The 25012-nt window shown below is 39.8% G+C and overlaps 1 protein-coding gene across 1 annotated transcript in view; it reads left to right on the top strand.

The window, feature by feature from the left end:
* The window catches only part of HERC1 (HECT and RLD domain containing E3 ubiquitin protein ligase family member 1), an 83340-nt gene that overhangs the window by 53639 nt on the left and 4689 nt on the right, over positions 1–25012 (top strand). Inside the window, exons 40-71 of the mRNA XM_066558473.1 lie at positions 189–349; positions 1507–1623; positions 1801–2032; positions 2748–2872; positions 3121–3320; positions 4529–4797; positions 5307–5359; positions 6573–6773; positions 7372–7546; positions 7739–8009; positions 8404–8617; positions 9263–9519; positions 10579–10706; positions 11876–12003; positions 12593–12793; positions 13606–13736; positions 14689–14888; positions 15368–15482; positions 16009–16155; positions 16672–16773; positions 16914–17087; positions 17395–17688; positions 18363–18428; positions 18550–18675; positions 19087–19225; positions 19705–19886; positions 20488–20643; positions 21148–21270; positions 21848–21950; positions 22648–22817; positions 24077–24215; positions 24508–24677. Coding sequence (XP_066414570.1) covers positions 189–349; positions 1507–1623; positions 1801–2032; positions 2748–2872; positions 3121–3320; positions 4529–4797; positions 5307–5359; positions 6573–6773; positions 7372–7546; positions 7739–8009; positions 8404–8617; positions 9263–9519; positions 10579–10706; positions 11876–12003; positions 12593–12793; positions 13606–13736; positions 14689–14888; positions 15368–15482; positions 16009–16155; positions 16672–16773; positions 16914–17087; positions 17395–17688; positions 18363–18428; positions 18550–18675; positions 19087–19225; positions 19705–19886; positions 20488–20643; positions 21148–21270; positions 21848–21950; positions 22648–22817; positions 24077–24215; positions 24508–24677 — 5269 coding nt within the window. The remainder of the gene's footprint in view (positions 1–188; positions 350–1506; positions 1624–1800; positions 2033–2747; positions 2873–3120; positions 3321–4528; positions 4798–5306; positions 5360–6572; positions 6774–7371; positions 7547–7738; positions 8010–8403; positions 8618–9262; positions 9520–10578; positions 10707–11875; positions 12004–12592; positions 12794–13605; positions 13737–14688; positions 14889–15367; positions 15483–16008; positions 16156–16671; positions 16774–16913; positions 17088–17394; positions 17689–18362; positions 18429–18549; positions 18676–19086; positions 19226–19704; positions 19887–20487; positions 20644–21147; positions 21271–21847; positions 21951–22647; positions 22818–24076; positions 24216–24507; positions 24678–25012) is intronic.

A 25012-nucleotide genomic window follows, 5' to 3' on the forward strand; every position in this document is an offset into this window, starting at 1 on the left:
TTAACTGTAGAGATAAATTTGGTAGAAGTGAGCTGTTGCCTCAAAGTACGTGTTGTGTCTTACCCTTACTAAACTCAATTGCATCAAGTAGGATTTGCCAAGTGCACTCCAGTGGGATGTACTTCTCGTGTCAGACCTTTTTCAGCACGGTTCTGTTCAACATAAATGTATATTGTTCTTTTTTCAAGGCAAATGTTCTCCAGTTATCCTACTACAACTGTACTTCCAGCACGACGTGCTCAGACTCCTCCAATATCTTCTTTACCAACATCTCCTTCAGATGAAGTTGGAAGGAGACAAAGTTTGACCTCTCCAGATTCCCAGTCTGCAAGGCCTGCCAATCGCACAGGTAAACTTGTCAGTGGAGTAGAAGGGGGAACAAGTTAGGAAAGTCACAGGAGCTCAGGGGCCATGTTTTAAGAGATGCAAACCCTACAGAAGTTCTTCTTAAGGCAAACAAACATGCTAAGCATTGTTGAAAACCTTTTAGTCACTATCTTAGGAAAAAGGTTACAGATTATATAGCTGTGGGCTTTATCAAGCAAACAAAATGAGTTTTAAAAGCTGTGGATTGGATTCAAAAACAATAATGAAGTATAATTGGTAACTGCTTCAAAATGTTCATCTGATTTGGGCTTGTTTACTTGGTTGTGTGCTGCTGGTAAGTGCAGTAATTTTCTAGCTTTTGTTAGATCACATACCACACAGAAAACAAGAATTAATGTATTTTATGGTACATTCACCAGTACTTTTTATTCTTGCCCTTATATCTGTGGTATTAATTGGGGTGTTTAGTGGTCCATGTGTTGCATAGCAACTGATCCCCTCAGTTTCATGTCTCTTTTTTTTTCCTTTTGATTTAATGATGAGATGACTTGCTTCTGGTTGCGATAGTGTCTTTACAACAGTGTTTGTTTGTTAGTGCATTTTTGTCTTCACTGATTAGACATCACTTTTATGGCAACTCAGAAAGAAACTGTGGGTTTGGGGCAGTAACTGACTTCTTCAGAGTCCCTTGAATGACTCTGCACAGAATCACAGCCATCATCCACTAAGAGGTTTCTCAGATACGTTCTGAGTTCAGCTGAGGTCTTTTTCTGTACCTTAAGAGGAATGTATAATGATCTCACCACTTGGGAATCTCTGATTCAGACAAGGATAACTTTATCTAGGCTACCTAAATATGGATTGAATAAATAATTGATACAGATCAAAATGAAAACAATAGAAATTGCTTAAATAGTTTTTTGTATATCATCAGTATCCTACTTGATCAAACCAAGTCAGTGAACATAATCTATGTTACAAAGAAGAAACTCCATCTGGTTTTGTTACAGAAAGTGTCTTATTTTGTGGAAAGTAATTGAGAGGAAAGTTGGGAGTAATTATTCCCTTAGTTCAAGCTGATTGTTTCTTGCTCTGCATTTCCACATGTAGTAAGGTGTAATAAAGTAACACTAGAGAAAGATTTATGTGCTTTACAGTTATCATTTTCTGTCTTTTAAGCTTTGTCTGATCCAAGCAGCCGACTTTCAACATCTCCTCCTCCTCCTGCCATTGCTGTTCCCTTGCTAGAAATGGGGTTCTCCCTCAGGCAGATTGCAAAAGCTATGGAAGCTACAGGTAATTATAGCTATAATATCACTTTAACTGAGAGACTGGATACACATGAAATGCTTGTTTTCCAGTAGAATACTTAATTTTTAAGTTTTATAACCATTTCTGTGAAAAAACAGATTGCTTTTTTTGCAACCATCAGTGGTAAAATACAGTTCCAAAGTGTGGTTTTCCTGCTTTCAGGTGCCAGAGGAGAAGCAGATGCACAGAACATCACAGTGCTGGCCATGTGGATGATCGAGCACCCTGGAAACGAAGACGATGAAGAGCCTCAGTCAGAGGGGACCGGAGAGTCACGGCACGGAGCAGTCGTCTCTGGCAGCAGTGGGAAATCTGGGGATCATTGCTATTTGCAGTCTCCAGGTGATATCCCTTCTGCTGATGCCCCTGAATTGGAGGAAGGCTTTAGTGAGAGGTAGAAGAATTTTCTTGTAATTGCTTGTAATCTGTTTCCTGAAACTGGAATTCTCACAAATTCATTGTTACATTACTTTGTAATGCAGCTTTTGAATTTTGTTACAGCATGAGCAGAAGCAAAGATGCAATTAAGTTAGGTGTACATGGTGCATTTATTTTCCTGTACTGTTTGTGTGCAGAGCTGGGGAAGAATGTAACTGAACATGTTTTCACAGCAAAAAAGGAAAAGAATGAAAAAAAAGGGCTGATAGTATAGCTGTATTTTAGCTAAAATACCAAGTATTATAGCAAAATTCCATTAAATTCATGTTTTGCCAAAATTGACGTGTTAGGCCAAAGGCAAATTGACCCAGCCAGCAACAACAGAGATGATTTTATTTCTTCAAAAGAGGAGAAAAAACTCGTTCAAGCTGATTAATTAACTATTCAAGCTACTAATTAACCTAGTATAGAATGAGTGCTCTCTCAAAATTTCTGCTGTGCTTAGGCCCTCTGGAAGATCAAGTAGGTGTTGACTTTGCTGCATCTGATTTGTTTGAAGTAACTCTTACAGTCAAAACAGTATATACATGCTCCTTGAAACTGAAGATTCTTGAATTCCTTTTTTTTCTTCCATTAAAGAAAGGAAAAATTGCTAATAAATATGACTTAGTTACTGTATTTGGTTGTTTAAAACTTGGTTTAATTGACCTGTAAATTCCATATTCCTGCAGCCCTGATAATCTGGATCATGTGGATAATGCAGCTGCAGCAAGTGGCCCTCCCTCTCGAAGTCGGTCAGCTGTCACACGGAGGCACAAATTTGATTTAGCTGCTCGAACGTTGCTGGCACGTGCTGGTAAGGGACTGAAAGAATTCCAAGGGCTTTGCTTATCCAGGAAATGAATAGGAAGGGGACTGGGACTTTGCATGACGTTTAGAAAGCTCCTCATATGTGTGCCAATGTATATTTAAGAGTTTTATGTGGTGATAAGTAGATTGTTCTGCAGAAGAGTTAAAACAAAAAAGAAATTGAAAGTACAGCCAGCTCTCTGCCGTGGAAAATAAAAGTCCTGCTTTCCTGTTTCTCTCTTTTCCCACCTTGAGCGGGATTGTACCGCTCAGTGCAGGCCCACAGGAACCAGAGCCGCAGGGAAGGGATCTCCTTGCAGCAAGATCCAGGGGCACTGTATGACTTCAACTTGGATGAGGAGTTGGAGATCGACCTTGATGATGAAGCAATGGAAGCTATGTTTGGGCAAGACCTGGCTAGTGATAATGATATTCTGGGAATGTGGATCCCAGAGGTACTGGATTGGCCTACCTGGGTGTGTGTGACTGCAGCAGGGGCTGCTTTAACTTACTGCTTTTTGCATGCTTATATTTGCAAGTTTAAAGCAACATGTGTATGTTTAGAGCCTCTTTGAAAGTATCTTACTAAATGCCAGCAGTGCTTAAAATCATCTTGTATTCTATAGCATCATCTCTAGATTAAGAATAGTGATTTCTTGTGCTTCTTGCTCTGCATTTCCACATGTAGTTTTCTTCTCCCTCCCCTGGAAGATGAGAACAGAACACATATAGTTGTTCTGATAATACCAATTGAAATCAAGTAGGTGCTCCTAGATGGTTTAGTTGGGTGAGATAACAAGCACAGTGATAAATGTTTCTTCTCCTGCTACTGCTAATAGTATCTAATCTCTAGCAACATAATTTGCACTTCAGTCAGTTTTTCTTGTGTCATGTAGTCCGTTCTCTGGGAAGGATGTGGTAACAGTCCTCACTGAATTTTTCTGTGCACTAAATAAACCGTTGAGATGGAAAACAAAGATAATAACAGCACTTTGGTAATCTTTGGATTATCCGTGTCAGATTAGACAATCAACCCATAAAACTCAGCTTTTCATCTCCTAGTTATGATGCTACCTAGCTTTGATATGGAAGCAAGTTGCAGGATGCATATTGGATTTTTCAGAGCGCTTGTGTCACTGAAACATCTCAATGAAATTACTGACTTAGGACACAAGTGTAGTTATGAAAAATGGATTTCACATTCAGCTAAAACCTTGATATTTGCTGACACAAATGGTAATTTTTGTTGCCCAGTAAATGTAAAATCTGGTTATCTGAAAGCAAAAAAGGGTTCTTTTCATTTTTAGCTCTAGTTTCAGACAAGTTCTGAGGAGAACCAGATACAGACAGTGTTGAATGTGACAGTGTTACAAATGAAAAGTTACACTGTCAAAAATCCTTGAGTCAATCTAACATGAAATAGGAAATTAGCTCCTCGGAAGCTTTACTTCCAAATGTTTTTCCTGCTCTGAGATGGTCTTCATTATGTCATAAATTCTGTGTTTCTGCTTTACTTTTGTACCAGTCAACCATATAAATATCACTATAAATAAAAAATAAATAGAAATGTCAGGGACACCCACCTAAGGATATTGGCATGTTTTATATCTAAGGCGCAGACACTTATTCTGTACAAATAACGTGTGCAAACCTTGCTGTGCAGCACGTCTGTGAATCTGAAGATAGAGAAGAAGTGGTGGTTTGTGAGCTGTGTGAATCCAGCGTGGTCAGCTTCAACCAGCACATGAAGAGGAACCACCCTGGCTGTGGGCGCAGCGCCAACCGCCAGGGCTACCGCAGCAACGGCTCCTACGTGGATGGCTGGTTCGGGGGCGAGTGTGGCAGTGGGAACCCCTACTACCTCCTGTGTGGGATCTGCAGAGAGAAATACCTGGCCCTCAAGAGCAAATCTAAAATATCAGCCTCAGAAAGGTACAGAAATAGGAGACAGTGGATAAAGAAAGGAAACTAAACACGGTTACGAGCCATCAGCATTTTAGGGATTTGATTTTAGAGAGAAGAATTCCTAGCAGGATTTTCTGATACTTAAAATAATTCTCTGTATTTGACAAATGCATATTTAGGAAAAAAAGGTTGCTTTGATATTTCTGGTTTCTAAATTAAGAACAAGGAATAATTTCTTGGGATGTTGCCTCCTTCTTAGTGACTTTTGAAAGCTCTTAATCAGTTTTGTCTGACAATTCTAGTATTTTTTCTATGGATTTTTTTATACATTAGTACTGCTAAGTGCTTCCTCCTTCACACACACTTTCAGAAACCATTTTATCTGTTTCTCTGTTACTAGGCTTTTCTGGAATCATTCATAAATATATGTAGACCTAACAGTAAAGTTAGACTAAAAAGGGAACCAAATTTAAAATTTTTAGACATATTTATAAAATATGTAACTCAGTAACTTTCTTTGTTATTTTTTGATACAGGTACAAAGGCCAGGCACCTGATCTAATAGGTAAACAAGACAGTGTCTATGAAGGTATGTTTTTAAGTTGCACAGGGTTTTGTTTTTTCTAAGAGGTACTTTTGTGCAAATAAACCTGAAGGTATATTTTAAAATCTCTTCCAGTTAGATACAGTATTTTAGTTTTGGGGATTTATTTAGTTCAAATTGGAAAACAAAATCAGTGGATTGTTTTCCCTGACTTTCCACTGTAAGCAGCTGAAAGGGCAAACACCTAACTTGGGGTTGATAAGGTCTTGTGAGGAGATGTTACATCCAGAACTGCACATACAAAATCTTATGTTCAAATATCTTTCTTCAGCTGCCTTTGTTGGAGAAATTAATTAGTGTAAGTTAGCGTCCCAAAAGTCTGCCATTAGTCTTGTTCTTTATTTTTCTCCCTTTGTCCAAGCTGAGAGCATCCTGAGGATGGCTTTCACTTTAAACAGATTATTTCTGATGTGGGTAGAAAACCTTTCCCAGTTGGTTCTGTGATCACAACTTTGTGATTTACCACATTTGTCTATTTGAGACTAAAGGAGTGCTGCAGTACTGAGGGCAAGTCTGTCTGCTGTAGATCAAAGGTGTTCTGATTCTCCTGTGTGTGAAGTGAGACAGAGCAGAGAGATCAGTAAATATAACTGACTTGTGTGTAAATGGCTGCAACTGAAGGAAGTGTCTCACTGAATTGCAGATGAAGTGGTTTTTCTTTGTTGTTGGGGTTTCTTTAATTCCCTGGGAATGAAAAGCAAAAGCCTGGGGGTTCAGTTATAACCCATGAGCTAATGCATGCTTTTTTGATAAACATGAAGACCAGAAATTTCTAACATCTGTCTTTACCATTCAGTCCTTAGAAATACACACATGTTACCATGATTTAAAGCATAACTGAACACCTGCACTTTTCACTGTACCCTGGGTTTTGGAGCTATCTTATGTTGTATGTGATGACCCCCAATGTCTGTCTTGTTAAAGAGTAGCTAGTTTGATACTTCAGAGAACCTTCCATAAAACATTTGTGCAGTATAAAGGTTGAGTTGAATAGAGAGGGCCAAGAACAGGATTTTATTTTTCTGATTTACTTTGTTATGTCTGTGTCAACATCAGAAGCTGAGTTTTTAATTCTGCTGTGCTGTAGATTACAATACACATTTCATACCATCTACTGTTTGGTTTTTTTAAAATTAATTGAAATTATTTAATATTTGAGCTTTTTTAACCAAATCTAATTATATTTCTCCAATTCTAGAAGACTGGGACATGTTAGATGTGGATGAAGATGAAAAGCTGACAGGAGAAGAGGAGTTTGAACTGTTGGCTGGGCCTCTTGGGTTAAATGATCGACGCATTGTACCTGAACCCGTTCAGTTCCCTGACAGTGACCCTTTGGGTGCTTCAGTTGCAATGGTGACAGCCACCAACAGTATGGAAGAAACACTGATGCAAATAGGTACATTTGTAATCTATTTCATTTAAAGAAAGAATGATAATAATAACAGCAGCAACAACAATAATGATAACAACCATCACTACCTTCTCTCCTTTTTAGTGGGATTTTTCTAGAGGCAAGGCAGGAACATCCTGACAGTATTTCCTGCCTGCCACCATGAGGAAGTGGAGACTGGCTCTGAATTGTTCTTTTATTATAGGGAAATTAGAGAAAGGAGTGTGAGGCATTATGAATTGACAGAAGGATTGAATTTTGCCAATGAAACTTGTGACCATAGTCAAACAGTAGATGCCAATAACATGTTTTGCAGAACCCAATGAATGGATTTAAGTTGGGACATAAGAATAGTCCCCTCTGATGGAAGAGAGAATCAGAGGAATTAAGATTGAGTATGTCAGATTGTGTTCTTGTGTCTTTGAAAATAAGGAATAATTAAATTATGGAGTGTATTTTCCTCTTGGTAATTATTATTGTAGTTCTGTATATATGAAATAATGAAAAATGAGTAACTTAGGCCGACTTTGCTTCTGTGCCTATTACTATATGATAATGTTTTGTTTTTCTTTAAACACTAATGCAAATCATCTTTATTTCCAAGGCTGTCACGGCTCAATAGAAAAAAGTTCTTCTGGCAGGATAACCTTAGGAGAGCAAGCAGCTGCCCTGGTAAATCCACATGACCGTGTCATGGCTCTCAGAAGAGTGACAGCTGCTGCCCAAGTGCTCCTGGCAAGAACAATGGTTATGAGAGCACTCTCACTTCTGTCTGTCAGGTTTGTGGCATCTTTGGCAACACTTCCCCCTTTCCTTTTGTAACCAGTTACCCAGGTCTGTTTGATAACAATGCAATTTCTAACTAATTGGGGAAGCAATTCTCGTGTCTGTACTTACATAATACTGCTAAGAGAAAAAGTTCTGTTGATTCTGTTCTTTTGAACCAAGGGGTTTTATGTCCATTTCCACAGTGGTTCCAGTTGTAGCCTGGCAGCTGGCCTTGAGTCCCTGGGGTTGACAGACATCCGCACTTTGGTTCGCCTGATGTGCCTGGCAGCAGCGGGAAGGGCAGGCCTGTCCACGAGCCCGTCCACGGTGTCCAGCTCCACGGAGAGATCCAGAGGCATCCACAGCAAAACCAGCAAGCCCATCTCTTGCCTTGCCTACCTGAGCACTGCCGTTGGCTGCTTGGCATCAAACACTCCCAGTGCTGCAAAGCTGCTGGTGCAGTTATGTACACAGGTAGGACTTCAGTACTTACTTGAGACTACTACGATTACTTGTGCTTTTACCTTCTCAGCTGGGGTGAGACTGCTCTCACTTTGAGGATCTCCTTAGAGTCCTTTTTTGTGGCTTTGCACAAAAGTAAGGGGTATGTTTGATTGTTGGTAAAAATGAAGTAGCTGTATGTGTCTTTGCTGAGTACTCTTTTCAAGTGGGGAAAATGAATATGCTTTTTCTGTTCATAAGATTTTCTGTTAAGGTTTTGGTTTTTTAATTGAGTTAATTCTATGCAGAGAACAGAAAAATAAAAGGAAAAACTGTAAAGCTAAGTGCAATTTATGCAACTGAAAATGTTTCTAATAATGACAGTTCTGTTTCTTCTGATTATTTATCATCAATTATTTCTTTTCAGAATTTGATTTCTGCAGCAACTGGTGTGAACTTGACAACAGTTGATGATCCAATTCAGAGAAAATTTTTACCAAGTTTTTTAAGAGGAATTGCAGAAGAAAACAAACTTGTCACATCTCCAAATTTTGTGGTTACTCAAGCACTAGTAGCATTGTTGGCCGACAAAGGGGCCAAACTGAGGCCAAACTATGATAAAGCTGAAATTGAAAAGAAAGGTATGATACAGCTTTGTTTTTTAATATTAATCATTAGATCTTAAGTTCTTCATTTGTGTGTAAGGGAGAGACTTGCTAGAATAATGTATAAATAGATACACTTTTAAAAATGGACAAAACTTGCTTTGATCAAAGTAATGTTATGGTTTATGATACACATGTTAGTTAGAAATATGGTCTTATTCTCTAATTGCATCTTTCACCACTTCTGATATAGTCTGAACTTGTGTGTATTCAAAGCCATAGAGCTGAGACATTGAGCCTGGTTATGCCTCCTTGATGAAATAAGAGCTGATTACCATTACCCAAGTGCTGTCCTGTGTCTGAGGCAGAAATTTGTGCTGCCTGTCCTCTGAGAGGTCAGAGCTGTGCCCCGCCCCCCCAGGCTGCTGCTGGGAAGGACAGGACAGTGACAGTGGCAGGTCTCTGTCAGAGGAGGCTTTTCCTGTTTAGAAAGCACTCGCTCTTTGACCAACCCTTTTCATATCATGGGAATAAAGCTGTTTGGAATTCTATTATTTTTTTTTTACTGTAGTTCACATGATTGCAACGTTGTGTTAAGATGCTTGTTAATCTCTTTCTGGAAATGCTGGCTGTTGCTGCGTTCACTCATGTAGGCATCATCTCACTGTTTTGTCTAAGCAGGTTTAATTGCCCATTTGTATGCCCATCCTTGCTATGATCCCTCTGCTGTAGGCCCTCTGGAGCTGGCGAACGCGCTGGCCGCGTGCTGCCTGTCGTCGCGCCTGTCGTCGCAGCACCGGCAGTGGGCAGCGCAGCAGCTGGTGCGCACGCTGGCCGCGCACGACCGCGACAACCAGAGCGCGCCGCAGACCCTCGCCGACATGGGCGGAGACCTGCGCAAGTGCTCCTTCATCAAGCTCGAGGCTCACCAGAACAGGGTAAGCGTGGCTCCCTCGCTGCACCCGCTGCCCTGCTCTCTTTGCCAGAGCACAGAAAAAGGAAGAGTGTATCGTTTTACAGTTATGAAATGATTTCCCACAGGAAGTAGTTTTTTGGAGATAAAGTTGTTGCACCTCTGATGCACAAAAACGTTCGGCTTCTTTGAGGCTTCATTTAAGAGGGTCATGAAAATATTGTCATGATAGATCAAGTCAGCAGAATCACTCTGAATATTTCCTTGGATCTTAATTTGCGTTAATTTTTCTGTCATAATAGTTAACATATTTGTGCAGTATTCTGTGCAGTAGCAGCCAGTGGAGCATGGGGCTGTATGAAGTGTAAGCCTGTCAGCCTGTGGGGCTGGCTTTGCCCTCGAGCAGGCAGCAGGAGCCAGATAGCTCAATCCCTCCCGGGGACAGTGTCCGAATACCCAGGCTGCTCGTAGCCGTGGCTACCTTAGCAAGCCTCAAGGATATCAGCTCTTTAGTGATTCAGCTCTCTTAGGATTCCAGCTCTTTGCTTGCTAAGGCACCTGGCAGGCTAGAGGGGAAGCAAACACGAGAGAGGAGACGAAAATGTCCTGAAGTTCCACAGCAATAGTTTTATTGAGGGGTCTGTGAAGGGTTCCAGCGACAGCTCTTCTGCCAAATGGGCTAAACCAGCCTCTTTTTATAGGCTGTAAAGGGATCCAAACTTGTCCAATAGTAGGGGTTAGGGGAAAGTGACCTGTGGGGTTACAGAGATAAGCCAGGATCTGAAAGGCAGAAGACAGGAGCTTATTTTGCTATTTCATCACGACTTAGCAATTCCTATGGTTAAGCCTCGGCCCTCCATGGAGCCCTGGCCAACTCCATAGAGCCTGCTGCAGAAGTGTGCATCCCTATCAAGCCTGCTTAATTGCAGTAAATAATGCTGTAAAAGTAGAAAAATAAGTCTAGTTTGGTTGTTACAGGGTGTTTCAATCACTGTCTCACTGGTTAGTGTTTGCTTAATATTAGTGAGCAAACATATCCAAGTTGTAAATTCCAGTTTTGCTATGGTTATTTTGGTATTTGTAGGTCATGACATGTGTTTGGTGCAATAAAAAGGGACTTTTGGCAACAAGTGGGAATGATGGCACCATCAGAGTGTGGAATGTGACAAAGAAGCAATATTCACTGCAGCAGACCTGTGTGCTCAACAAGCTGTAAGTTGATCCTTTGCAACAGCCAGATATTTAATTTAAGCTGTAATTGTGTAAAATACTGCAGGATTGGCTGTTATTGTCATCTCCTGCTCTTAAAATCTCTCATTTATTTTCTGTTGCATGCAAAATAAATAAGTTAAAAGAGAACTAAATGTCAACCTGGTAAGAGTCTCTATATAGAGATCATGTCAGTGCTGTTTAAAAAAAATCCTTAATTAATTGATATAAGGAGAGATGGGTAAAAAAAATGGTATGGGACTGTCATGTAGCAGAAAAGTGAGTATCCCTTCACTGGGTTCCAGTGGACAGCTCCAACATATAACATGATTATTGCAAGTCATTGATTCAAGTGTGAAAAAATAATTCTGACTCCTGAGATAAAGGAACTAAATGTAATTCTAAATGAGCATCTTGGAAGTACTTTTTTTTTTGTCATTTGGTTGTGTCCAGAAAAGAAGAAAGCAAAAGGAAAGATTAAAATCTAATTCTTTAGTGAAGCATAGTTGAACTTGGAAGAATGATGGAGCAATAGTGAACTACTAGGTTGTTTTGTGACAATTTTTTAGTGGTTGGCTTAGTTCTTGTTTGCTTGCTGATATTAGATGGGGCCTTAAAAGAAACAACCAGAATGATATAACAGTATTATACCCTTCATTGTTCTGGTACTAAAAGCAGTAAAAAAATCTGGCTGTTGTGTATGATCTAAAGGGCAATCAAAGGTATCTGTGGCCCTATTACAGTTAGGCAAAGCAGACTTTAAAATGGAGTTTTAGAGTAGTGTAACAAGCTTGTAACAGGAGGAAGAGTTTAAAGTAGAATTGATAGTAAGATGTACCTCTTTTATTTCTTGTCCATTCTATTGTTTCATTTCATGACTTCCCAGAAAATTTTGTCTTTGCTGAAGATCTTAAATTTGAGATTAAATAGGTAAAGGTAAAGAGTTTCCATTTGAAACCTAATTTGAAATTTCTGGGAAATAAGTAGTATCTCATTCTGTAATTTGAAGTGGTTTTAGAGGGAATGTAGTACTGTGAGCAGAAAAACATTTTATGTAACTCTGCTGCGATGGCAGGACTTGAGGTTCTAGCACAGATATTTTATGAGTTCTAGGTTTTCCTGTCTGCTTAAAGGAAATGCCCTCTTAATTTCATTCTTTTATGCTGTTACAGAGAGGGTGACTCTGAAGAAGGTCTGGGGTCACCCAGTGACCTTAGTTTATCTCTTGTCTGTTGGAGCATCAGTGGCAAATACCTGGCTGGAGCTACAGAAAAGATGGTGAACATCTGGCAGGTCAATGGTATGTCCTGAGCTGCCTGTGGGTGCTGCCTGGTCCAGCATAGAAATATGGGGAGCTGCCAAGTCACTGCACCTTTGTTTGCACCAGTGTTTAAGTGTCCAGTTTAAATGCCTACCATCTCCCACAGTCTCTTGTGAACATGTTTAATTTGAGAAAGGTGCTAACCCCAAGTGGATATGTGATACACATCTTTGAGAGGAAGGCTTTTAATCCCTGTAATTTGTAAACTTCCTTCTGTTGCTTTGCACTTAGAAAAATCACCAGTTACTGTACCTGTGGTAATAGATAGTCCCCAAGAAAAGCATAAATTTACTGGGTACTGAAGAATTCAGCCTCCTTCCTTAGCAAAACTACCTAAATTGAATGGTACATGAGATTTGCTGCCTAGATTTTGTGTCTGCATAGATTAGCGAACCATTGCTTTGTATTCTTGCAACTTAGGTGCATTTGTAGTATGTCCTAGCTCTCAGTAGGATCTCTTAATTTTTTTTTTCCCCATGGAAAAAGAAAACTTTCCCATGGGAAAGTATTATTGTTTTATTTTCTTTATGAAAATGAAGTAGTTTTAACAGACTTTTTGATGTCCTAGGAGGAAAAGGCTTATTAGATCTTCAGTCTCACTGGGTATCTGCTCTAGCCTGGCCAGAAGAAGGGCCCTCTGCAGCATGGGCAGGAGATGCTCCAGAATTGTTGTTAATTGGGCGCATGGATGGATCTCTGGCTCTTATTGAAGTTGTGGATATCTCAGCCATGCACCGGCTGGAACTGGAGCACTGCTACAGAAAGGATGGTAAGAGACTGCATCAGTATTTGAAATTGTGAACACATTCCCACTTGTTATTAAAGAAGTATATAATAATTTTTGGTTATTGTTCATGGGATATGATTTCTGGTTCATGGGAGGAGAAAAGTCTGTGGGATCTTTATCTGCACCCTGATTCCCCCACAGCAGAGGCAAACAGTGGGTAGTAATCTGGTAAAATCCTGCCATTCCTTGCCCTTGTGGACACACAGTGGCGATCCCCTGCAGTTCTGCTCTGTCTGCAGATGGCCTGCAGAGTGTCATTTGAATTCCTCAATGATTGCCATTTTTCCTTTATAGCTTCAGTCCCAGAGGACATAAGTAGCAGATTTTTGGTAGTGTTGTGTGGTTTTGCATCTGGCTTCTTCAGGAAGCCTTACAGATATTTTTTGGCAGAATCATGTGAAGCAATATCTACTTGCTAGGGGAGGCAAGTTGTTTTCAGAGCATTTTTTAGAAGCCTATCTCAGATAGATGTATAAGATTCAGTCTACCCATTTTCTTTTACCTGGTGTAGTTCTTTTCACTATACCAGGAATATAAATTCAGTTATTTTCATAAAAAGAAGAATGAGAAAACTAGTGCAAAATAATCTCAACAGCTGTCATTAGGGACACTCAGTTTTATCTTTATCATAAGGGTTCAGGAAAATTTTCAGACCAGAATATGTTAAGTAGCCTTGGGGGTGGTGGACATTGTTATGCACCTCATAGTTAAGACAACTGCACTGCACAAACCTCTTTGATTAGGAGTGATATTCAGTTTAGTTTAATGAATGTTTGTGCTGTCTCTTCGTGCAGTGTCTGTCACATGCCTGGCCTGGTTCAGTGAAGACAAACCATTTGCTGTTGGCTATTCTGATGGAAAATTGCTCCTAGGAACAAAGGAGCCAACTGAGAAAGGAGGAGTCGTTCTCATTGATGCACATAAGGTAGAGCTGGTCTTTCTTAAACTAATGTAGACTTTTTGTAGGTAAAAATTTTATTTGTAGGTCAAATCTGTTTAAGCTGTTCTCTCTATTTGAAAGCTATTTATAAAGAGAAGTGAATGTTATTTTAAAAGTTCACACCTATTTCTGATACACATATTAACATAATGTACTCTAAAGGAACAGTCTACCAAATGTAAAAAAAAAGAAAAGGAAAGATAAACTTGATACCCTCTTTGCTATCAGACACTGTGGAGTGTATGTACGTACAGTGATGGAAGTGAATTAAGCACACAGCTGTGCATTGACTGGATTAACAGACTAATTGTTTTACTTGGTAAGAGTACTCATAATAAATTTTAATTTTGATTATGTCGTGTTTTTGTTTAGCTTCCTGTGCAAAGCAAAAGGTGTTTTTCTAAATATGCAGTTGCAAAGGTTTAGAGCCTTTGCTTGGCCAGAATGTAATAATGAGTCATTAATAGTCCATTAATTATTTGTTAGGCTAAGAGCAGAATTTCTCAAATGTAGGTGTAGTGAGAGCATCCTGATTAGCTTCCAAGAGCTGCTCTGGTTGTGTGAAGCAGGGCAGTCCCACACTGTGGCAATAAATCTGTCCTTGCCTTCTTGCTATGGGCTGTCTTCTTTTCCTACCTCAGACTCAAAGCTATTTCTGGGGAAAAATAATCAAGAAGGTTTTGCAGTGAAAAGAAAACATCTTTTTCTATGTTTCCCATTTAGTTTTTCTTTCAGCAAACTTTTTTAAGTCTTTTTAATTTGATAGTTCTGAAGTGTAGCATTATGACTATTATTGCAACTCTCTATCTGTGATTTATATGAGAAGAAAATACTTTTGTTATTAGTAATTAAAAGTTGCATTAGCTCTGAGAGTTAAATCTCCTCCTCATTACTGTGTTACTTCATACCAACTTTTCATTTTTTCTAAATCCAACAGGATACGGTTGTTAGTATGAAGTGGGATCCAACTGGTAAGATTCTACTGACCTGTGCCAAAGAGGAAACAGTGAAGCTCTGGGGGTGTCTGGGAGGGTGCTGGAGGCGCCTGCACTCCCTGTCCCACCCAGCCCTGGTGAATGGCATTGCTTGGTGTGCTCTACCAGGGAAAGGACCCAAGGCCCAGCTCCTGTTAGCTACGTGAGTCATTGTTTTGTTGTTGTTTCTGTAGCTCTTCTGCAGGAGTTTTCTACCAGTCTGTAGTGTCAGTAGCAAAGAAAAGGGTTTGTTTCTTAAAAAATAATATTCTTTCAGTAAGTTACTTGTCATGAGACTTGTGAAATTCCAGAATTCAAATAAAAAGAGTGACCCAGGTTATGTAACCAGCTGTTTTCTCATGACTTGTGGGTGCTAGTCCTGCTTGGAATTTTTTGGTTCATCCAAATTTTTTTTCTGAGAATATGTTGTTAATAGAAATGGAAAAGCTACAGCTTGTGAGGAATAGGAAAAAGTGCATTGACCCATTGGGAACAGGCCCTTCTGCTTTAGATTGATTGATGCAATGTGGTTTTATAGGAAGGTCATGAAGACTACTGGTATATAAGTTAATATCAGCCCCCTGATATTTTGTTAGTTATTATCTTTATTTTGTTTTTCTAATGTCACTTGACATGCTTTAGGGGATGCCACAATGGTTTGGTGTGTGTCTGGACTGTTCCCCAGGACATAATAATCACATTGCAGTCCAGCTCAGCTTGCTCAGAAGGATGGTGGGAACAAGAAACAAGTGCCAAGGTAAAAGGACAAAACTTGGTGTGTAAGAAATTCTCTTTGCTCATTGGGAAGTTGAAAGAGGAGAAGAATATGAATGAGTTACTTGAATATCACTTGAGCTTCCTGAGAGAAGAAATTTGCTAAAAAAAGTTTACATGGCAATTGTGTATGTGTAGGCGGTTTCAGAACAGGAAATTGAAACATTTATTTAAGGTTAAGGCTGAAGATTATATTTTGGTCTGTTTTCTTTCCTTTAAAAGTTGATCAGTTTATCCTAAAATTTAGTGAGAGTTCGAAGTTTTTTGTAGATAAAGAGTGAAGATTATTTTCACCTACATAAATTGTAATGTGGTCTTTGATGTTGATGGCATTTTGTAAGGGGAAGAAAGCTGATAATGTGATCAAGTTATCTATAAAATATTGCCATGGGCCTGGGTGTTTTTAAATTATTTAGTGGAATTTTGCTGTGTGTGTGTATGATCAGTATTTATTGCTGAATACAGACATGTGATGCTACTCCATTCCATAAGTGTGTGATTGCTTGCAGGATGGATACAGGAAGGCAGTGGAAGTGAAGTGTGTGTTCCAGCTGAGAGGACACATCACTCCAGTCCGCACTGTTGCTTTCAGTCCTGATGGGCTGGCCTTGGTGTCTGGGGGCCTTGGTGGCCTCATGAATATCTGGTCTTTACGGGTAAGATCATCTTTGGTGTGGCTTGATTCTCATTCTTAGTAAGGGTATCTGAACTGGTCAAGGTACCAGACCAACTTCCACCTCACCACGTGTTAGATACATTAGAGAAAGTGTGGTCTAAAATAATGTTATAACATCATAAATAATAAAGTATAAATTGAAATTGTACTTAGCATTGAAGTACTTTATGGTTCAGTATTGATTGATGCTGTAGGGTTGGTCATGTTAAGCTTTGCAGAACCAGCTGCTTTTGTTATAGTTAAGAACAATATTCTCTTATGTTGAGGACTCTAATTTAAAGCACTAGATAATGTAGATTATTAAACTCTTTTAAATCCTTAGTTATATTATCTCCTTAATATGATACAAATGAGAGGTTTCTGCTTTTAGGTTAAGCTGTTCAGTTTTGAAGTAGTAATTGAAAGCTTGTGAGAGTATCATCCCTTAGGAATGTGTATGCACTTGAACAGAACTGTAGCTCTGTTTGCACCTGACTCCAACCCCTTCTCTCCCTAGGATGGTTCAGTATTGCAGAGTGTTGTGATAGGCTCTGGAGCTATCCAGACTGCTGTGTGGATCCCTGAGGTTGGAGTTGCTGCCTGCTCTAACAGATCAAAGGTGAGACAGAAATGTTTGAACCTGTGTGTTTTCTGGCTCCTATGGAAACCAAGAAGGCTGGTGATAAATCAGTGGAGCTGAATGATCCTGCTGTGTGAATTTTTAATTTCTAATGTGACTAATTGACTGCTGTTGAACAGGACGTGTTGGTGGTGAACTGCACCTCAGAGTGGATCTCTTCCAATCACGTGCTGGCGACGTGCAGGACCGCGCTGAAGCAGCAGGGAGTTCTGGGCTTGAACATGGCCCCGTGCATGCGCGCCTTCCTGGAGCGCCTGCCCGTGATGCTGCAGGAGCAGTACGCCTATGAAAAGGTAGGAGAAATGCCAGTGTTGATTGGCACTCATGGCTGACATGAGTTCACTGTTTAGATCTCAGCTGGTTTCAATCTTTCACCAGAGAACCCAGAAGACTTTCCTACATTCTACTTTGAAATATCTTTCACTATTCTCAAAGCTAGTAGTCTCCTAATTTGAAAATATTTAAAATATTAGAAAAACTTTGTTTAAGCGTTGGAGGAAGGTACTGTTCTATGGGGCTAGCTTTTAAGGACTTGTATTTTGAAGTGATTGGTGTATGTTTCTAACTGGGTGTTCCCTTTTCCTCCCTGCTGCCCTGCAGCCCCACGTGGTGTGTGGGGACCAGCTGGTTCACAGCCCCTACATGCAGTGCTTGGCATCCCTGGCCGTGGGGCTGCACCTGGACCGGCTGCTCTGCAACCCCCCCGTGCCCCCTCACCACCAGAGCTGCCTGCCTGACCCCTCTGCCTGGAACCCCACGGAATGGGCCTGGCTCGAGTGCTTCTCCACTACCATAAAAGCTGCCGAAGCCCTGGCCAAGGGAGCTCAGTTCCCAGAGTCCTTCACTGTCCCAGACCTGGAGCCTGTTCCAGAGGATGAGCTTACTCTCCTGATGGTAAAAGTTGATATATTGTCTTAACAGCCCAGTGTGTTGTTACTGAGCACACAGCATGATGCAGTGAAATCTCTGAACTGTAAACATTTATATTTAGTAATATAAGCACCAGCAATAAGTTTAGTTTTTAATTAACTGGTTAGAATATACTGTTAAGATTGCTGTCTGTGTGTGTGTGTAATGAGTGCAAGTCAGTTGCACATTAAAATACAAAACAACCCAAAACTATGACAGTAATTTTCATGTGTGATAGGAAGAAACATAGAGCTTTGTAGTGCTATTTTAAGAGTAACATTTTGTCACATTCTCAGGCTGAATTATTTTGCTAGTGTCTATTTTTTTAAGACTTGTTATGTAAACCAAACCAGAAATTTTTTATAAGCAAGCTTATAACATTTCAAGCCAGTGTTTGCAGTTGAAACTTCAAAATGCCCTATGCATCAGTAAGTAGAAAAAGATTACTTCATCATGAATTTAGTTTTTCTTTCATTGATTTGGATCACAAATCTGTTATTAAATGATTATTAAATCACTGTTATCTGTGGATAACAGTGTCATTGCTAGTCTGCATGCATTTTTGTTTAGAATAATTTAAATATTGTTCTTAGGAAAATATATATTGTATAAAAAAATAACGTGCATCTCTTGTGGTAAATGTGGCTTTTGCTTTGTAGGATAACAGTAAGTGGATCAATGGCATGGATGAACAGATCATGTCTTGGGCAACATCAAGGCCAGAGGTCAGTAAAATTGTTCGTTTGGAGGGTTTGGGGTGTTTTGGAGGGGTTTTTATTCTTTTGAAATGTGGCAAGCTGTTGAAAGTGCACTTGTTCTAAAGGCTTCTTTCATGCTCTTGCCTAGGATTGGCACTTGGGAGGCAAATGTGACGTGTACCTGTGGGGAGCAGGACGGCACGGGCAGCTGGCAGAGGCCGGCAGAAATGTCATGATCCCAGTGGCAGCACCTTCATTCTCCCAGGCCCAGCAGGTGATCACTTAGAACCAGTCATGATTTCAGCATCTGCCATCTGTTGTTTGTAAAGCTTGTCAAAATCGCTCTCTAAATGTCTTTTCAATTTGTTGTTTGAATTAACTCTCTCAAAACATGAGTTTCACTAGAAAGGAAATTTTAAATTATTTAACAAATTCAAACCAAGAAGCCACTGAAATCTGACAACACAGAATTATTTTATATGAACATGATTTTAAAATACAACTTTCACGTAATACATGTGGCAGTTAGGCTTTCTGAAATAGCATTGACCTGATGGAACATTGTCTTGATATATTTGCAAAGAAAACAAATTAAAAGGAAACAGTGCACTGTAATGCAAGTATTGCAACAGTGCTGCATTTAGCATATACTTTATTAACATTCCTTCTTGTCCTTCTAACCTAGGTGGTCTGTGGCCAGAATTGTACTTTTGTCATCCAAGCCAATGGCACAGTTTTGGCTTGTGGTGAAGGGAGCTATGGGCGACTGGGACAAGGAAATTCTGATGATCTTCATGTCTTAACTGTCATTTCAGCACTGCAAGGTAAAACTCTGATGCATTTGAGAGGAATCCAGTGATGGAGCATAAATAAGCATTTTGGTAGTTAGTATAATTGTTTCTAACAAAACAATTCTGATGCTATTCTGCAGATTTACTCATTAAAATATTGTAATTTCTAATTTAAAATTTGAACAAATAAACAAGATCTTCATATTTCCTTAAGATTTAAAAAGTATGTGAAAATTCTTTAATTTTAAGAAGGCTTCAGGGAAAATTGTCTACTCAAATTAGGAAGGTTTAATTTCAGTACTAATGCCAGGACAGAAGCGTAAGTTCTCCATAAGAAAACAAAGATTTTGTTTGAATTAAAAGTAAATTAATTGCTATAAAAAGAAGCCTTAATGCAGTTTGTTCCTTTCCCCAGACCTAACTGGCTGCCACACAGCACCCATGGATAAATCTATGTAAGAGTTTGCTCTCTAGGCAATGCTAAGCTTTGTTTTTTGGCTTGTCTTTGCCAGGCTTTGTTGTGACACAGCTGGTGACCTCCTGTGGCTCTGATGGACATTCCATGGCTTTGACAGAAAGCGGGGAAGTCTTCAGCTGGGGAGATGGGGACTATGGCAAGCTGGGCCACGGCAACAGCGACAGGCAGCGCCGGCCCAGGCAGATTGAGGCTCTGCAGGGAGAAGAAGTTGTGCAGGTTTCAAAATATTTCTTTCTCCTTCCAGCTGCAGGCCTGGGTGTACCCAGTGCTGTAGAACTGCATGAAAAGAGGGAACTTGTTCATTCTCTGGGCTTTATGAACCAGGGTGGTCGTTTCCACTTAAAGGATGTCAATACCACAGATATGTTAATCGACAGTTGGTACTGGAGAGGACTAAAAATAGAACATGGAAGAAAGGGGTGATTTAAAGATGATCAAAATGCTGACATGATTTATAAGTTTCCCTTCATCCTTGTCAGGTGACTTTGAACTACAAAACTGGTCACCAAGACCTCCTCCTAAGTACTGACAATGCATGTATTTGCTTTTGACTGGAGGTTTTTTATAAAAAAATTAGATAATCAGGCAGCAAATTCTTCATGCAAATATCCTCCAGTCCCCCTCCATAACATTGCCACTGAAGAGAGTTAAGAGATGAGTTGCTGGAGAAATCATTAATACTAAAATGTCTGTATTTTAGCTCTTTAAAAAGGAATATGGTTTAGGGTCAAGAAAGGGATTACATATGTACATGTAATAGTCAATATAAACTTCCAAGTATAAAATGTGTGTAAAATAATGCTTATTTTACTTCTAGATGTCTTGTGGCTTCAAGCACTCAGCTGTGGTGACAGCAGATGGCAAACTTTTTACATTTGGAAATGGTGATTATGGTCGATTGGGGCTTGGAAATACTTCAAATAAGAAACTTCCAGAAAGAGTGACGGCGCTGGAAGGTTACCAGATTGGCCAGGCATGGTTTATCTAAAATTAGCATTCTATATTAGTTTAAAGCTTGTGTTTTTAACATACTTTAGTGTTCAATTATGGTTTTTAACCATGGCTTTTATTTTAATTACGATGGCAGAATTTGAGTATGCATGATTTTTTAAATACTTACTTTCCTGAGTCTTTTGATCATCTTTGTGCAAAACTGCCTATGTTTTTAGCATTTCAAGATTTAGGCATTTTTAAGCATGAATTAATGAGATTTTTTGTATTTTTAAGCAGGGAACACGTGTGCCATAATACCATCCTTTGGTTCTATGAGTTGAGATAAAGCAAGTGTTGATAAAACACTGCTGTATTTTTTCAGTCCTAAGGGTCTTTAAGACACTCTAATAAGCAGTGGAAATTTTACTGGTTTTACAGAGATAGTTCATTTTTAAAACACAGCTTTTCTTCTTAAAGGTAGCTGGTATGTTTGAGTTAGTAAGTCAGCAAAAGCAGTGGTAATAACATTATATCTCTCACCCAGGTTGCCTGTGGCCTCAATCACACTGTGGCTGTGTCAGCAGATGGCTCAATGGTTTGGGCTTTTGGAGATGGAGATTATGGTAAACTTGGTTTGGGAAATTCTACTGCCAAGTCCTCACCACAGGTTAGTTTCCTGAGGCAATGGTTCTTTGCATAAACTTTCAGTGCTCTTAAAGATGTTGCACAGTGTTGAGAGTGTGATTTCCAGATGTTATTAATTCCATGCTGTTGTTACACAATCTGGCACAAATAGTTTTGATGATACATTATGCTGAGCCTGGTACTCTCAAGAATTTTGTGTACATCATAGTGACTGTGACCCAGTAGCAGTACAAATAGTCAAAATCTGAGGCTTATCTTAGAGCAGAGGGATTTCTTCTTTTGGAAACCGGGGAGAAGGTTGTTTCCACACCCATCTACTTCTTCCCATGCCACTCCTCCTCACTCCCAGGAAAAATAGGTATTTTGAATCATCATACATAGAATAAGGTGTTCATTCCATTGGAAAAAAAAAATGTTTGTTTCCTGTACTAATTTCCAAGTGTTAATTAAAATAATCCTACAATGTGTGTGCTGCACAGTGGGAATAAAAAAAATTCTTTTTTGGAAGCGGGAGTTACAGATTGAATTTTTGTTTGCTTCTGTTTGTAATACTATAATCAGCCTTGTAATACTATAGCTTGTTTTCCTTTACCCCATAGAAAGTGGATATTCTTTGTGGAATTGGAATAAAAAAAGTTGCCTGTGGAACTCAGTTCTCGGTTGCGCTGACAAAAGATGGTCACGTGTATACTTTTGGCCAAGGTAAGACAAACTGCTCTTTTGACATTCCCATGTTTAGGCTTGTGTAAATTGCAGTTGAACAGGAAAAATATTAAGACATATTTCTTTAGACTGATCTAATGCTACTTTTTAGAAACGTGTTGCCCTAATGTAAATTTTGAAACTTGAACAATGCAATTTTAACATACACCTGAAATCCAGATTTGTAGCTTTGTCTAGTTTGATCTCAGAACACCTTTCATTTTACTGATTTACTTTTTGAAGAGCATTTTCCTAGAACTTCATTGAATTTCACACATCCAAAAACACTGGGTTACTTCAAAGTTTGCGTTGTCTAATTAAGCGCACATACTTCGACACATATAACAGTCTGGGCAGGAGGATTTCCATGTGCACTGAATGAAACATGCATAAACTTCTGAAGTCAGTTAATTTGTGTTTGTTATAAACCCATGCATTTAGATCTAGAGGCCTTGGTTTAGTGGAATTTGGTCTTGTTTCTGAGTGATCATGGATGAACAGCTTGAACAGTGTAAACGAGCACTGTAGGCAGCACTAGTTTGCAGGGAACACCCACGCTCTTTGTCCCTAAAGGGTTCCACTTGTGTCCCAGCCCCAGGGCTGTACAGATCTGCTGTCTGTCCCTCCCTTGCTTGTGCTTGTACTGAAATTCCCCAGAGTGCTGCTTGCTCCTGGAGCCTGGTGCTTGCCCTTGCAGATCGCCTGATCGGGCTGCCCGAGGGCCGCGCCCGCAACCACAATCGGCCGCAGCAGGTGCCGCTGCTGGCCGGCGTCTTCATCGAGGACATCGCCGTGGGCGCCGAGCACACGCTGGCCCTGTCCTCCACGGGGGATGTCTACGCCTGGGGAAGCAACTCTGAAGGCCAGGTACATCCTGTTCTCTGCTCCTGACCTCTGGGAGCCTCTTGCTGCCCTTCACAGCTGTGCTGGCCGTGGCTTCCCTTTGGTGGAGGAGAAAGCTTTGATTTTCTTTCCCTCCTTCACCCCTCAGCATGATCGTGTTTTAGGTGATTTCTGTTATTTTCTTGTTTACTCTCTGTGCTCTTCCATGGTACCAGTTTGGGAAAGCACTCCAAACATGCTACCTAAATTACTCTAATTCAAGCTTTTTAAAAGAATTGCAGATTTTCTCTGAATTCATAAGCTGTCATCTTTTCAACATAATAAAATTATGGTTGATGTCAATCATATTTTTGAACTCTTTAGATAATTCCTTGAAGAGGTTCATTTTGGAAAGTATTTTTTTGAAGTCAGAAAAAACGTAGTAAATGAGAAATTCTCCTCCTTTACCACATACATTACTCACATTTTTCGACTGCAGGCTACAAATTTTAGAAAGAGTCTCTGGATGCATTAGCTACTGTTGTTTCAGGAAGTTTGGGCTAAACTTCATCCTGTGGTGTTCTAGGATTGAGTTTTTGAGAAGCCTTGTTGAGCAAGGTGTTTGGAATAATTTTTGAGGAACTTATTTGAGGTGTCTATTTTAAATTACTTTTATTAGTGTTTTTTTAATATGGTACTTTGTATTTTTTGGAAGAGAAAAAATAGTGTAAAAATGTTGAGAAATTAATTCTGAAAGCTGTTTATATGATTTTCCTTGTGGTTCAGAATACTGGTTTTATATGAAGTGGGGAAAAAATACACCTTTGTGATATGAAATTTTTAACTCGCAGACTATGAAATTAGGATATGATATGAAACTCGGCGAGAAGTCACAAGAGCTTCAGGAAATGTTCTCTTTACACAAACTGTGTTTTTGTAAACCAGGATTTACATTCTAGAACAAAAATGCTGTTTAAATAGCACAGGGGAGATGTAGGAGCTTTGCTGTCTATGTATGAGAGACTGCTGCAGGACTTAGCAGCATGGATCAGATCCTCAGTCTGGGAAAGATTTTTTGAGAAGTCTCCAGCTGTTTTCAGGTCTCTTTGACACTTGGATCTGTTACTCTCGTTTGGTGCAGGTGCAGTATTTTGTCAAAGATAAAAGGTGAATAGATGTACACGGCAGATATTTTTTATCACAATATATGCTGTAAACAAATACGATTTTTTATCATCTTCTCTGAATTCTTGCTTGGAGAGTTGTAGAAACACTGTCAGTTGTTGATTGTTGCCTTTTGGCAGCTGGGGCTGGGCCACACCAACCACGTGCGGGAGCCCACGCTGGTGACGGTGCTGCAGGGCAAGAACGTGCGGCAGATCTCGGCCGGCCGCTGCCACAGCGCAGCCTGGACAGCCCCGCCCGTCCCCCCTCGGGCTCCAGGTGAGCAGCTGAGCTCTTGTCTGGCCTTTGCTTTCGTTCTGGTGTCTCCTGGGCTCTGAGTGTGACAAGAATTTCTGAGTATTTAGGACAAAATTGGGGTTTTTTTATATCCATACCTTGTTTTGTTTAATATACAAATTATCTTGCTCTCAGTTTGGCTTCTGTTGTGGTTTAACCCCAGTAGGCAGCGGAGCACCTTAGAAGCTACTGTGAGGAAAATCAGCTTCATCCAAGCCAAAGCAATACACCTTCTCTTTCTCAAACAAGTGCTTGGTTTCTCTTTCTGTGGCAGGTGTTTCAGTGCCTTTGCAGCTTGGTTTACCTGATGCCATTCCACCCCAGTATGGGGCACTGAAAGAAGTGAGCATTCATACAGTGAGAGCAAGGCTGAGACTGCTCTACCATTTCTCTGACCTCATGTACTCTTCATGGCGATTACTTAACCTCAGTCCCAATAACCAGGTAAAATTCCATTGGAAAAAACTGGCTTGGCTTTGTTGTTCTGCTAGAGAGTTTCTGACCAGATCTAGATGGACCTTAGTAATTAGATGTTTTTATTTTTTTGTAAAAAAAATCTAAAAATAAATAATTTCATAATAAAGCAAACTTCTTGAAGGTGTTGCTTTACTTTTTCACTTATGCTGTCACTAGCAAGTGATATGCTCTGGTTTCCAAAAGCTTACAAGCCTCAAAACTAAAACCAAAGTGCTGATCTGTGTCCTGAAACTCTGAAGTCCTTTTATTCTGTTAGGGATGGAATGATACCCTTTATTGATACATTTATTCTCATTGGTGCT

This window comes from Molothrus aeneus, chromosome 13 (genome assembly GCF_037042795.1).
Source record: "Molothrus aeneus isolate 106 chromosome 13, BPBGC_Maene_1.0, whole genome shotgun sequence".
NCBI classification, from domain to species: domain Eukaryota; kingdom Metazoa; phylum Chordata; class Aves; order Passeriformes; family Icteridae; genus Molothrus; species Molothrus aeneus.